The 15,207-nt window shown below is 39.4% G+C and overlaps 1 protein-coding gene across 1 annotated transcript in view; it reads right to left on the bottom strand.

Moving 5' to 3' along the window:
* The window catches only part of LOC126273341 (dynein axonemal heavy chain 10), a 1,458,287-nt gene that overhangs the window by 1,231,491 nt on the left and 211,589 nt on the right, over nt 1-15,207 (bottom strand). Inside the window, exon 87 of the mRNA XM_049976887.1 lies at nt 4,968-5,143. Within this exon, the coding sequence (XP_049832844.1) occupies nt 4,968-5,143 (176 nt within the window). The remainder of the gene's footprint in view (nt 1-4,967; nt 5,144-15,207) is intronic.

The following is a 15,207-nucleotide window of genomic DNA, read 5'->3' as shown; positions in this document are numbered from 1 at the left end:
ATGTTAAACTTCTAAGCTTTCTCATTGATACCAAATTAACCTGGCAACAGCATGCCAAACATTATGTTCCAAACTTTCATGGGCCCTGTACCTCTTGAGGAAACTGAAAAGTATAGTACCAGAACAGTACCTTCTAACTGTGTACTATGCAATGTTCCACAGCCACATCAGTTATGGTCTGTTGTTTTGGGGCCATTCTGCAGGCTGCAAGAACGTGCTTTTACTGCAAAAGAAAGCAATGAGGATCATTACTTCAAGCAAAAAAACAACCACTGTACACCAATTTTCACCAGGTTAGTAGTTCTGACTGTTTACAGCCAGTATATATGGAACTGCCTCTTCCACATAAAGAGTAACCAAGATATTTACAGAAAGAGAAATGAAGTTCACAAATACAGCACTTGCAACGAAAGACAGTATCAACATACCAAGGTGTTGATTAGCAGAGACACAAAACAGCTTCCCAATGGTGGCCCTAAAATTAATTAATGCTCTACCTGATCACATTCAGTCTTTACCATGGGAGCAGTTTAACATTACTATTTCGTGCTAGCTAAAAGAGGAACCCTTCTACAATATTGAAGAATTCTTCTCTAGTAATAGCATAGTGTTTACTTGAACTGCAGCTCAGTTCCATGACTCCAGCAGCAACCGCTATACCTAATTTCATTTTATACTTGTATCTCTTTATAGGTGTGACATTATTGTAATCTAATTTATAACTGAAATATGTCTTGTGGTATTAAATTACTATCATAGTAGAGTTGTATTCATGTATTTTGATGATGATGTATCTTGACACTGTCTGTCCAGCTGTGGCTGGTGAATGACATAGAATTGGTAATAAAGGTAATAATAATAATTGCACAAAATTATATGTGGATTAATGGGAGGAAACGAGTATGGAATGTGATGTGGAGATGAGGTGTACATGAGTACTGTGTGCCTAGGGCACAGGGCTTTCCCACACTGTATCGTAAACCCTGACTAGGTACAGTATGTAGCTTGCTGAGAGCATTTGTCCAACAACACATCAGAACAATTGACATACAGCCCTTAGAAGTTTCCATCACATTCAGTGAAGATAAATACACGAGTAAATAACATAACATTTGATTTAATTGCATAAAGTATTTTTCAAAATGTTCAACATTTTTTTTTGTAAACTTCAGGACCACTGCAAAACAACAGCTACACACTTCAAATTTGAAGTGTGTGTTTTAACATGAAGACATTATCCTAAAGACCATTTGGGAGTATTTTCATTATTTTTTAGGTATAGTACACTCAGCTTTGGAATTAATAAGCTGTTTCACAGTATATAATTGTATCTACATCATACAATACTGCATTGGTCAAAAAATATCCACTTTACAACACGGTAACTTATTGACCACTAACCTAGTAATAGCTTTAGATTCGTTGACAGGAGCTGATGACAATCACAGCAGGTGCACGGTGCTGTTAGTTTAATTTTGTAAAGTGCTTGCCTGGATGCCAAATATTTTTTAAATCAGTTCTGGTTAACTGCACATAAATCTTATAATTGTCCTATAGCCAGTTTTTTCTCTATTTGTCTTCATGTTCCAGAAAAGATAATTATTTTGCGGCACTTTGACTGTAATGTCATCAAGAGGACAGGAAATCAAATGTTTTCTAGTTACCCACACAAATGTTCCATTTGGCCTTATTGAGTGAGTGGCATGAATGTTAGTCAGACCAGCTACAAATAAAGAGAACAAACAACCAACCCCACCAATACCGCCCCATGCCAGATCCTCTGATCTTCTTTGCTTATATTGATTTCTCAGGGGGGATCCTCTTCTTATTGTATGTAAACAACTTTAACATAAACAACAGAAACAGTAAGTTATGTTCATCAGCCTGTTAATAACAGGAATAATGAAAAAAATTAGGAAACAATGGTCAAGCTGTGCCATGGCTGTGTTTTCCTCAGGTTCTTCATTAGTTTCTGCCAGTTGTGTCAGACGTAGAGCTTCCTGGATTTGCCTTTCCTTATAACCATTGCTCAGAAACACGGACTTCAGATGTACCAATTCTTGTTGGAGGCTGTCCTCATCAGAGAGGTCGTGCACTCTGTGTACAAGAGTTTTTTGCACACCGTTCTTCTGAGTAGGGTGGTGGCAGCTATCTGCTGTAGTTATAAGTTGGTGTCAGTTTTATTTCTATACACGCTGTGTCCCAACTTGCCGTCATCTCGTCTTTTGACAAGAACATCCAAGAAGGGGAGCATCTCATCCGATTATACCTCCATGGTGAACTTGATATTCTCATGTCTTAAGATATGCAAAAAATTTCGTCAGCTTGCCTCTTCCATGTGGCCAAATAACAAACGTGTCATCCATGTATCTGAAGAAACAGGTAGGTTTTGGCGCTTCTCAAGGATTCCGGCTTCCCTGAATAGGTCACAAAGAAGTTACGACCCAGGGACCCTGTTCCTCCGAGGCTGTATGGCTTACCGGAAATCCACAAGGAACACGTCCCATTATGTCCTATTGTCAGCAATATTGGTGTCTCGATGTATCCTCTTGCCAAATACCTCAACGAGCTGCTCAGCCGGCATGTGGGGACATGCCCACACAACATCCCTAATTCTTTGGATTTCTTGGTATGCAACAACCACCTCACGATTAAGGAATCTGACATAGTTGTGAGCTTCGATGTGGTTTCCCTGTTTACTAGGGTTCCGTTACCTGAATTTCTGGAACTCATCAGTCGGAAATTTGATGAGAAAGCTACCAATCTGTTCAGACAAGTTCTAGCAACAACATATTTTCTATTTGACAGTGACTACTATGAGCAGACTGAAGGTGTTGCTATGGGGAGTCCTCTCTCTCCCATCGTGGCTAACATGTACATGGAACAATTCGAGGAAGAAGCCTTTGAGTCAGCGAATCTAAAACTACATGTTTCTTCAAATATGTAGACAACACGATTGTTATTTTTCCACATGAAAGAGGCAAGCTGACGGACTTTCTCTCACATCTCAAGTCAAGACACGAGAATATCAAGTTCACCATAGAGGTAGAATCAGATGGGATGCTAACCTTCTTGATCTTCTTGTCAAAAGACGAGATGACGGCAAGTTAGGGCACAGTGTGTATAGAAAGAAAACTCACACCAACTTATACCTACACATGGATAGCTGCCACCACCCTCCTCAGGAGAATGGCATGCAAAAAACTCTTGTACACAGAGCTCACACGCTCTCTGATAAGGACAGTCTCCAACAAGAATTAGCCCATCTGAATTCCATGTTTCTGAGAAATGGTTATAAGGAAAGGCCAATCCGGGATGCTCTACGTCTGACACAAATGGCAGAAACTAATGAAGAACCTGAGGAAAACATGGCCATGGCATTCGTTACATTTTGTGGGGCCTTGTCAGGAAAAGTTGGATGCATTTTATGCAAATATCAAGTAAAAACCATCTTCTGCCCTCCAGCTAAAACCACAGCACGTCTTGGCAGTGTTAAGGATGACCTTGGTTTACGAAAATCAGGGGTTTACAAAATACTGTGCCTATGTGGCAAGGAATACATAGGTCAGTATCAAAAGATGGCGCCGAGTGAACAGTGTAATGACACATCGCATGCGTACAGAAAGAGTAAAAACAAAAGTTCATTGTGTAAACAGTGTAAAAAACGTGTTATGAAAGGAGTCTTATGTGTAAAGTGCAACTACTGGCATCATGAAAAGTGCGCTAGAGTGAACCTAAAATTCATAAGTGACGATCTCGCATGGACTTGCTCTGACTGTTTGCAGTGTGAAACAGCCGAACTTGTAACTACGATAAAGTCGAAAGATGAAATAATAAAATTACTACAAAGTGATATTGGATCTCTGAAAAAGGAGATTAAATCTCTGAAAGACGCAAATGCAAAGTTGACAAGTGAAACAGTTTCTTGTGTATGTGGAAATTCTTTGTCAAGTACAATACAAAACAAGGACGATTCTCATGCGCAAATTTCAGTGAAAAAAGACGCAGACGGCATACGGAGTGGAAAATCTGTAAACAAATACATTTGGAAAACAGTTACGTACAAGAAAAAGAACAAACTCGAAAATTCCGGTGTCTCATCAAAACAGGTTGATGAAAAGGAATTTCTCGTTATTGGCAATTCCATACTAAAAAATGTGGTAGTTCCGAACTGTGATATTGATGTTCGCCCTGGCATTCAACCTCAACAACTCGCAAAACATTTTAAGAATATCAAAAAGCATGATTCTAACTCCAGAAATAATAGTGGTCCTAAGACAAATTTCAAAGCTGTTATAATACACGCAGGGACAAATTCATTACGAAGCAACAGCCAGGAAGAAATAATAAATGAAACACGAAACACGAAATTCGCACTGATGCCATGAACACCAACGGAACATGAGATTGCAACAGCGTAATAAGTCGGCAATCACCGAGCATTGCCTGTCAGAACTTCACGGCGTGGATTGTGACAAGATCACGGTCCTAATACAGTGACTCTTCCCTTAACCAAGCTTGGGAACCAGCCATTACCCAGATTAAGGAGAAGATAGAAATATTCCAGAATGTACTGACTTTGAGAGGGCAGGGGGAGGAACCTCCAAAACATCGCCAGCAAAACCTCCCTGGGAGCGGATCTATGAGGGAACACCCAGATGCTGGGCCACAAGCCAGTCATTGAACCCCGGCACAGATGGCTGAGAGAGTGCCCATGGCATGGGCGGCAGAGGTAGCGCCCAATGGAGGGGAAAGGGAATCTGATATATACCTCACGCCGGCCTTCCTTTTGCAGTACATCAGCACACCTGACGATGGCAACATGGTTGAGTGCCAAAATCTTGTGTCCTTTGTACACTCACACCAGGCTGTTCACCTGAGATGTATTTCGTTATTTTCATCAAATTAATTTCCCTGTATTTGCTAAAAAAAGACTCAGTAAAAGATGGAAAAATTCTTTCACTTACCTACTCATTATGTCTTGCCAGTTAACTTCATTCTTATCACTAAATATATCGAAGTCAACTTCCTCAATTGGTACCACAAGTGCTTCAACACGTTTCACGACTGCATCAATTTGTGCAGGATCACTGATAATAGACTTCAGCTCTGGACCATAAATGTTCTGAAAATCTTGCAACACCTGAAACAGTTGTCACAGATTTCAATTCAGATTTTTAAAATGTAAACAGAATCAAGTCATTTCTGTATATTAGTTGAAAAACAATTCAAATTTATATAAGGAAACAGAAGTTAAATCCTTGCACATCTATTTACCAATCTCTTCCAAAATACGCCTAGTCTTATTCCACTTACATAACATTCTGCTCTGGGTTGTTCAAAAAGGGCTTCATACCACAATTTTATTTGTGAACTTTCAACCTTTACAAAGCAATCAGATGAACATACTGCTTTCCAAATTCCCATGAGGTAAGTACTTCAATATTTCTTACAGGCAGCCATCTGACGTAACGAAAAGATAAGGTGATGAAGTGTCAAGAGACATTAAATATTATAAGGCAAATTCTAATAAAGAAGACAGAAACAAAAAAGTAGAAGAAAATCTATTTCTAGCTATGAGAACTATTCATTCCTTAGGGGAGATATCAATTGATTAACAAACTGAGTAAATGCAGAAATCTTACCGAAGACAGAAATAGTCCGGGGAGGGAGTTTGAACAGAAGTCGAGAAAAGTGACAGATGTGAGGACATGTTCAAGAGCAAGTTCCCATCTCTTGAGTTCAGTTGGTGCTTGTTGAGGGGGTAAAAATGGCCCCTGCAGTACACCAAGTATTTGGCAACCTTGAGTCATGCTGTAGACCATGTTCAGCTATAGAGTAGAGTAAGTGGTTGGTTCTTATGTCTATTCATGCACTCACATTGATTTAGAAAGCTGTGCAGTGAACACATGTTAATAAATACACAACATGTGCGGTTTCACATATTGCTATCACTATTTACATCTACATACATACTCTGCAAGCCACCATACTGTACCTTGCTGAAGGTATCTTTATCACTGCTTCCTGTTCTACTCACAAACAGAGTGAGTGGAAAATGACTGTCTATGTGCTTCCAACATAAGCTCTGATTTCCCTTATCTTGTATTTGCTATCCTTAATTGAGGTGTACATTGATAGCAATGAATCATTCTGCAGTCTGTTGCATACTTTTTCAATAGTTTTTCATGAAAAGAGGGTCTTTTTCCCTACGGGGATTTCCATTTGAGTTCACGGAGCATTTCCATAATAGTAGTGTGTTTATCAATGCTACAAGTAACAAATCCAGCTGCAGTCTCTGAACTGGTGCAATGTCTTCCTTTAATCTGACTTGGTTTGAACCAAAGCACTTGACCAATATTCAAGAATGAGTCATGCAATGTTCTACATATACATCTACATCTATACAACGGAACTCACCTTATGCAGTGTGATGGAGGGAACTTTGTGTACCACAGTCAATTCTCCCTTTTCCTGATTCAGTTGTGAATGCCTCATGGAAAAAATGACTTGGTAAGCCCTATGTGAGTTGGAATCCCTAATTTTATATTCCTGGTCTATTTTCAAAATATACACAGGAGCAAGGAATATACTGATTGACTCTTCTAGGAATGTCAGAATTTTAACAGCAAGCCACGTCATAATGCAGAACGTCTCTCTTACCATGTCTGCCACCAAAGCTGGCCAGCATCTCCATGATGCTTTTATGCTGACTCAATAACTTCTAATGAAATGTGCTGCTGCTCTTTCGATCTTCTCTATTTCTCTATAAATCCTATCTTGTAATGATTCTGGACAGATGAGCAATATGCAGGTACTGGTCAAACAGAGTTTTGCACCCTACCTTGTTTGTGAATAGATTACAGTTCATGTGGATTCTTCAATCAGACTTCAGCCAGGCAACTGCCATACCACTAATTAGGTTTGTGTGTTTGTTTCACTTTAAACCATGATTACTACTTGATATTTTATGGATGTGACTGCTTCCAGTAATTGTTCTGCAATCATATAATAATGGATCTTTTTGCCAGTTTATGCACAAAATCTTACATTTGTTTATGTTGATCAACTGCTGATCATTGCATCACATGTTAATCCTCCACAGGCCCTACTGGATTTCGGCACAGTTTTCTAGTGTTGCAACTTCTTTGTATGTAATAGCACCATCCACATAACACCTCGCCTTAGGGAATTCCACTGTTATCCACTAGGTCATTTGTATACACTGATGTCCAAAATTAAAGCAACAAACCTCTATTTCCCCATCCTGTGTCTAATTCATGATACAAACTATCAACAGATGTCCATCCAATCATGTTCTGCATGGAAAAGAGGACTGTTATTTGGCTGTAAGGGCATGACGGTACCACCTCGGTACTGCACGGCAACTGGCATCTGACCAGACAGCATCCACTGGACATGTAGTACTGGGGCAAACTGTGTACAGGATGCTTCAGCATTATGGCCCTCTGTTGCATCTTCAAAAAGGAACATCTAGAGTGGAATCGTCAACATGCCAGCTGGATGCTTGAACACTGGGCCAATGTTCTTTGCACAGAGGAGTCCCCATGGTATGGAGAGCAATTCTCAATGGATTCACATATGGAGGGAATGTGGATCATGGTTTTCGTTCCCAAACATTGTGGAAAAAGACCAATATCAAGGAGGATCTGTAATTGTGTGGGCAAAGATTATGTTGACCACTCGAACACCTCTTCATGGAATGGTACAGGTGAACTGGCAAGATTTAACTGCTGTCTGGTATCATGAAAAGATCTTTGGACTTCACGGTGTTGTTGCGAGGTGCTGAGGGCCCAGACTTTGTGGTGATGGATAATAATGCTCCACCTCACAAAGCACAATGGTTGATGTTTTCTTGTAAACATAATATATTGCATGCATGCAGAGCACAGACTATTCACTCTCGCTATTTGAATCCCATAGAGCATGTCTGGGATGCACGAAGCAGATGAATTGCATCATGTCAGCATCCAAACCATTCTCCAAGACTTGTGAGCAGCTAAGCAGGGCATTACTGTCTCAACATGATATTGATGACATCTTTCACAGAATGCCCCATCATTGCCAGGTCTGCATTTCTGCCAGAGGTGGTCACACGCCATACTGAGCACATTAACCACTTATTGGAATGTGTGTGCAAATCCGTTAAGTTGGATGGAAACAAAGAACATATTTGTTTATTGTTATGCATGTTGCACTTATTTGCATTCTGTATTCTTTACATTGTTGCTACTTTACCATCACATGTTTATACTGTTCTGTGACAAAATGAATGCAACCTTACAAAATTTCTGTGGGTTGCTTTAATTTTGGACATCACCGTATATCGTGAAAAGTAATGGTACTTCAACAATTTATTGGGTTTGTGTAAAGTTACTTTTATGTCTGAAGATTTATCTCCACTGAGAATGATATATTATGTTCTGTTTTCTAGAAACTCATCAGTACAGTATCACAGCTACACTCTTATCTTGATCATTGGATGGCAGTGTGAAACTGAATCCAATGTCTTCCAGAAGACAAGGAACTTAGCATCAACCTGGCTGCCACTATCTATCATTCTTTGAGCGTAGTGGATGAAGAGGGTGAGATGAATTTCATGTGATCATTGTTTCTGAAATCCTGCTCACTACTACAGAGGTGATCTTCAGTCTACAGAAGTGTCATAATACAGGGTGTTCAAAAAGTCTCTCCGCAGTGCCATATGATTGTTAGCCACGTGTACCATATGCCGCAGTGAATGTACTGAAATGAAACTCAGTGAAATACAAGTTATTAATTTAATGAATATTCAAATTTACTTACAAATTTTCAGATTAAATGTTGAAAGTGTCCCCCCTGTTGTTGAATACACAATTCAGTTCGTGTAATCACGTTTCCAAACACAAGCTGTAACATTTCTTCTGTAACAGAAGCAGTGAAAGTGGATATTTCAGTTTTTAATTTATCAATGGATTTTGGATGGTTTTTATAGACAGTTTCTTTCACTGCACCCCAGCAGAAAAAGTCAGGTGGTGTTAGGTCAGGCAACCATGGAGTCCCTGTGAAATTATGTGATCACCAAAAACATCAGCAAGCAGTGACACTGAAACACGAGCTGCATGCATGGTTGCACCATCTTGTTGAAAATAACCATTCAGTATTTCACTTAACACAAGTTTTCCTACGAATGGATACAGAGTATCACTGGACTATCATTGTGCAGGTGATGAATCATACAGCACGCGTGGCTAACAATCAGACAGCACTGCGGAGAGACTTTTTGAACACCCCATATATGAGCAAACAACATGTTATAAAATTTTACAACAGACCAACACTAGAATTTTGTGCACACATTTAATGACCCTTCTTGAAAAAGAGAATGACCCCCCCCCCCCCAATCACTAGCACTGCTTCACTCTTCCAGTTCCAGTGACCTACAGCACATTGCTGCTAGGAAAGGAGCAATTTATTTTGCATACTCTATGTAAAATCATATTGGTATCGCATTAGGTCCAATGGCATTTCCTCTGTTGTGCAATTTTAATTGCTTTTCTAATCCATGGTCATTTATGTCAATATCTGTCGCTCTGACATTTGTGTGATGATTTCAGTGAGGAATCACAGAACAAATCTTCCTCATTGAAACATTTTTGTAAGAAGTATTCAGTACCGGTATTTTGAATTGATCTCTGTCATCCTCTGCTTTTATGTAATTAAGTTCACAGAGTGTATGGACAGATGGGTTCAATCTGTTTACTGATTTAACTTAAGACCAAAACTGCTTAGAATTTTCCACCAAGTCCATATGCAGAATTTTACTTATCTACTCATTAAATGTTTCATGCATGCCTTTCTTTACATTAATACTGCTTTTGTCAAGTCTTTGTTTGTCTGTGAGGTTTTGGTCCAATAGCTCCGCAGTGAGACTCTCTTCGCTTTCGTAATAGCTTTCTAACATGGTGGGTCTCTCCCAATCCTCACAACTTTAACAGCACATATCAGTCAAGACATATTGTACAATACTTTTGAACTTTGTCCATCGGTGCTCAACATTTTTGGTCTTGGAGATGAATTTTTGTGTTGACCACTCAGACAATCCAAAATCCATTTTTTGTCATGGCTGCTAAGCAGAAATATCTTCCTACCTTTCTCTACATTCCTATTTACAGCCATTTTCAGTGAAGGTGTACTAGCCTCATGACTACTGATTCCCTGGTCTATGCAAAGTTGTATTGGATCCCCTGTCAGTGACAGGAGATCTAATACGTTTCCTTCAAAATTCAGTTCCGTGGTTAGCTGCTAAAGATATTTTTTGGATAAGGCATTTAGAACAATTTCATAGGATTCGCTGTCCCTGCAACCCCATGTATGATCAAGTCTGTAGATGGAAGAATAAATATCTACCTAATACTATAAAATGACCAAGGAATTCACAGGAAATCTTCTCCAGTTTTCCTCTCAAATATTCCACTACTACTGCCCCTAAGAATGGGTGTCTACAAAATCACCTGATGACTATATTTGATCCATCTTTACCATTTATCTTCGCCTAAATTATTTCACATTAGGAATCTGTACTAACATCATTTGGATATTATCATCTTTGTTATAGAAACAAACACACCTTCAGTACTAGCACTCTAACTTTCTCTGCAATATACATTCCAATCAGATTTAGAATTTCACTACTGAAAGATCTGACTTCAATCTGTGTTCTGCCCTTAGTACTATGTGGGCACTGTTACTATTTGTAAGCAACACTTTTTCTGGAACCTTTTCATAGTTGCACCTGCAATTAAAATATTGTACAATGCTACCAGTATGGACATAAGAAAAGTAGTATATCACAACTACTTTGAGTCAGTAATAAGGTATGGAATTGTATTTTGGGGTACCTCAAAACACATGTGTCGAACACTAAAACTTCAGAAAGCAATCATTAGAAATATGTACAGTGTAGGGCAAAGAAAATCATGTTTCCCACTCCTAAAAAATCTGAGTATACTAAGTGTTCCCTCACTATACATATATGATCTGATTATCTTTGTAGACAGTAAACCTTATTTATTTGTAGCAAATCATTTTCAACATGATTACAACACCAGAAATCAAAATAATTTTATGCTGCCCACCCATCGTTTAAAACTTTATGCTCAAACTCCATATTATATGGGTATGAAAATTTATAACAAAGTGAAGGGAAGAGAATTGCTGAGCATAAATGTAGAAACACTGAAAATACCTTATATGAGAAACTAGTGCAGAAATGTTACTATTCAGTAGAAGAATTCATAAATGACAACCTGAAAATTTGAGCAGGTGAGAGAAAATACTTAGGACTGATAATCTTAAAAAGTTTGTTACTTTTGAAAAAATCTATTGACTGCTTAATTAAGTAATTATTCAGTGCTGTATATTATATTACTGGTATTATAAGGAAAATAGTAAACCAGTTTTTGTGTTTTGATAGTAAACCAGTTTTTGTGTTTTGACGAGTCTCCTGTACTTTTAAGTCAATGGCTTGAAATTGTATTTAATGAGACAATAAACTTCTATTTCCATTTCTACTTCTACTTACTTGTGATACATAAACACATTTGTTCTCAAATCTCCCATACAAATTGCTACTCTCTTTAATTAATTAGAAATGCATCCCTTCCTGTCTAAAGTCAGGAGGTATCTTATCAAGCCTATGGTGGGATTTATCACACCATGTGTACTCCTAAAAGCTGCTATCTGCTGTGATGGTACAGAATTTCTGTCGTTAAATTCAAGATATTTTCCTCCTGAAGTCAGAAGTGCAAATGTTTCGGAACATTCATCATTGATATAAATCAGTAACTGTGTAATTTAGTAATGTTATACAGATGCAAGTCTTAAATAACACACAAGTCCGCATTTTGCTTATGACATTATGTGTTAGTACGTATATTTCTTTGTGCTGCATTATTACTCTGTTAACATGCTGCACAGATGCCGAAGAGATATCATTCAACATGCAGTGAGAACTATCTTGGAAGACTGCATATCCAAGAAAATCTCTTAGTTGTAGCACTCAGTTTGTTCCAGTTGTACTCAGGTATCCTCACCACAAGCACAATTGTAGATAATCACATAGTGAAAAATCATGGTTATTCAATCCTATGGATAATTATTTCAAGTATGAGTATAATAGTAAGGAGTGCCACACATTTCAATGGAAAATAATCAAGAACAATTTTTTCACAATTTTGCCATCCAGAACCCTCTCACTAGGTTTAGTGCAGAGTAGATCTATTAAGAGGTGTCCTACAATTCTCCAACAAATAGCAGAGTTTGAGAAATCTGCATGCAAGACAATCACAGAATTGTCAAAACTTTTGGTTTCCTTCCACTCAGCTTCAGCTTGGTTCTCAGAATGATGCAGTAAAATGCCAGCTCTACTTCCTTCTCATGGACAAGGCTAGCTGTCATCACTGAAGCAGCTAGCTACCTGCAGGAACTTAGGAATGCCTCTGAACCCAGGTGACAGGCATCATTCATGGTGACACAAGCCAAGATTTGCAGCCATCTGCAGCCACTGCTGTAAGTTGCTTCTGGCACAGCCTCCTCCTGATCTTGGATGTAAAGACCCCAGTAGGCAAACAGAGTGGACACTGGTTTTCATTCCTGACGTACACTGGTTTTCATTCCTGACGTGCCCACTATTTCCAAAAGGGGCTTCACCAACTTCTTAATGTTGTAGCTCCCAATGACAGATAGTCCAGTCACTTGCACTTGCCTGGACCTTTCCAGAAGACCAAGCCCTGTCCTAAGAGACAGATCATCCCCTGCTTGCTCATATGTCCTTTAGTCCATGGGTGCTGTATCCTAGGACTTTAGTTACACTGCAACACAGTCAACGCAAATGGGTTTCCACACCAGAAGGCATAAACTGCCAGCGAATTATAACACCAGCTGGCATCTACCACAAGTAAATAATAATGCCAGACAGCGTACAACACCGGTAAATAACAACATGTTTACCAGTTGACCTGCAGAACACTCCTTGCAAATTTGCAGCACCAGCATCACCAAAAGTGATGTCTGCAACACAATCAGCAGCACTATAATCACAACACTATTTCTCTATGCTGGTCATATGTCTGCCTGGAAGCAGGATGCGTAAACTTCTGCACCAAAAGTAAGTTATGCAGCACCTAGCCAGCCAGTTTTCACCTGTGGAGGCAATCTCACACATACTCTACTCCCGCAAGTCAGCAAGCAGCCAACCAATTACCAGCATGAAGCTGTTGCTCTTGTCTTTGATTACTGCCTCACTGAACTTTGTCTTCAATACAATATGTAATCTTCTATTACAATTTAGCCTCCAAGTGAACAATCAATTTACTATACATTAGCCTGAACTTAATGTGTCTGATTACCTTTTACATTACTTGGCCATGGTACACAAGTAAAGTTATTTTTCAACATTTGAACTTAGCATCCCACCTTGATATGGGAATTTTTATTAATCGCATGTACTGAGAGAGATTTTGGAACTTATTGATAAATGTGTTGACTATGTGTTCATGTTTACAAAGCCACTTTGGAATGCCGTCTTTTGTGTGTGCTACATTCAGTGACTGCCACCACAACATTGGGCAATACATCAGACCTGTTTTTAAGGTGTAAGGGAACAGCTACACAGCCAGAGAGAATTGCAAAGCATCGCAACATCAACATCAGGGATCCCAGGTAACATTACAGGCATCAGAGCTACCAAAGAATTCATCCCAGGTGACCCAACAGCATTGCAGCCTAGGCCAGCAACCTGTTGACCATGGCCAACACAGCTTCCACCTGTTTACAGGCAACGGCCAGTTTCTCCTGTATCTGTACACAACAGGTGCAATCCCTATCCACTTTTCAATCAATGTTTATCTATGCCATAAGGAATATAATACTGATGTAATCAGACACTTATTACAACTTGTGACAAATCAGTTGCAACATATACCAATATTTTGTCCCTGGATGCTGTTAGGTTGGCCATTGCTGCTTACATAATATGTTGATCTTGATGTGTGCCTGTGCTAAACATACATGCAGAACTTGGTCCATGGGTGTGGGAATGTTCCACATACCACTTCTGAAAACAGTGACACATCATTGATGCATTGTGCCCAAGATATATGCCATTCAAATGGATGAATCTGTTCATCAGGGGCACATATCCATTGGTGGGCATGGTTGTATACAAGAATGAAAGTTCCAAAAACTGTTCACCTCTAAACTCAGCACAGTTACTGCAGCAGAGTCAAAACAAAGGGTGCACAGACAGACCTCCTGAGCACCATGTGACTGCTGATGACAGTGACAAATAAATAACACTACAAACCTTTAGTACGCACAAATTATACCCAGTTATCACTGAACACAGCTTTGAATATGTAGCACTTTTCCATAAACATAATTTTTATTTTTTTATTTTTTTAAGATTGTATATCAGATATTACTTCTTCTGGGGTAGTGAGAGTCATATTCTCATTACTGAAGTTATTTGCAATGGCTGGTCTGAGATAATGCAAAGCAGCATCTACAGAACCTGTCAAACCCATCTTTCCAGTAACAGTGCTGAAACGACTGCTAAAAATTTTGCAACACTGCACACAAGTCTTAACAGTTTATCATTTACAGAAGCATACCCTATCTTGCTTCACCCCCCCACCCACCCACAAACCATGGACCTTGCCGTTGGTGGGGAGGCTTGCGTGCCTCAGGGATACAGATACCCGTACCGTAGGTGCAACCACAGCGGAGGGGTATCTGTTGAGAGGCCAGACAAATGTGTGGTTCCTGAAGAGCGGCAGCAGCCTTTTCAGTAGTTGCAGGGGCAACAGTCTGGATGATTGACTGATCTGGCCTTGTAACACTAACCAAAACAGCCGTGCTGTGCTCGTTAGTACGAACAGCTGAAAGCAAGGGGAAAACTATCGCTGTAATTTTTCCCGAGGGCTAGCAGCTTCACTGTATGATTAAATGATGATGGCGTCCTCTTGGGTAAAATATTACAGAGGTAAAATAGTCCCCCATTCGGATCTCCGGGTGGGGACTACTCAAGAGGACATCGTTATCAGGAGAAAGAAATCTGGCGTTCTACGGATCGGAGTGTGGAATGTCAGATCCCTTAATCGGGCAGGTAGCTTAGAAAATTTAAATAGGGAAATGGATAGGTTAAAG

Source organism: Schistocerca gregaria, chromosome 5 (assembly GCF_023897955.1).
Source record: "Schistocerca gregaria isolate iqSchGreg1 chromosome 5, iqSchGreg1.2, whole genome shotgun sequence".
In the NCBI taxonomy this organism is placed as follows: domain Eukaryota; kingdom Metazoa; phylum Arthropoda; class Insecta; order Orthoptera; family Acrididae; genus Schistocerca; species Schistocerca gregaria.
The sequence above is the reverse complement of the archived record's forward strand: the minus strand, read 5'-3'. Positions and strand labels throughout refer to the sequence as shown.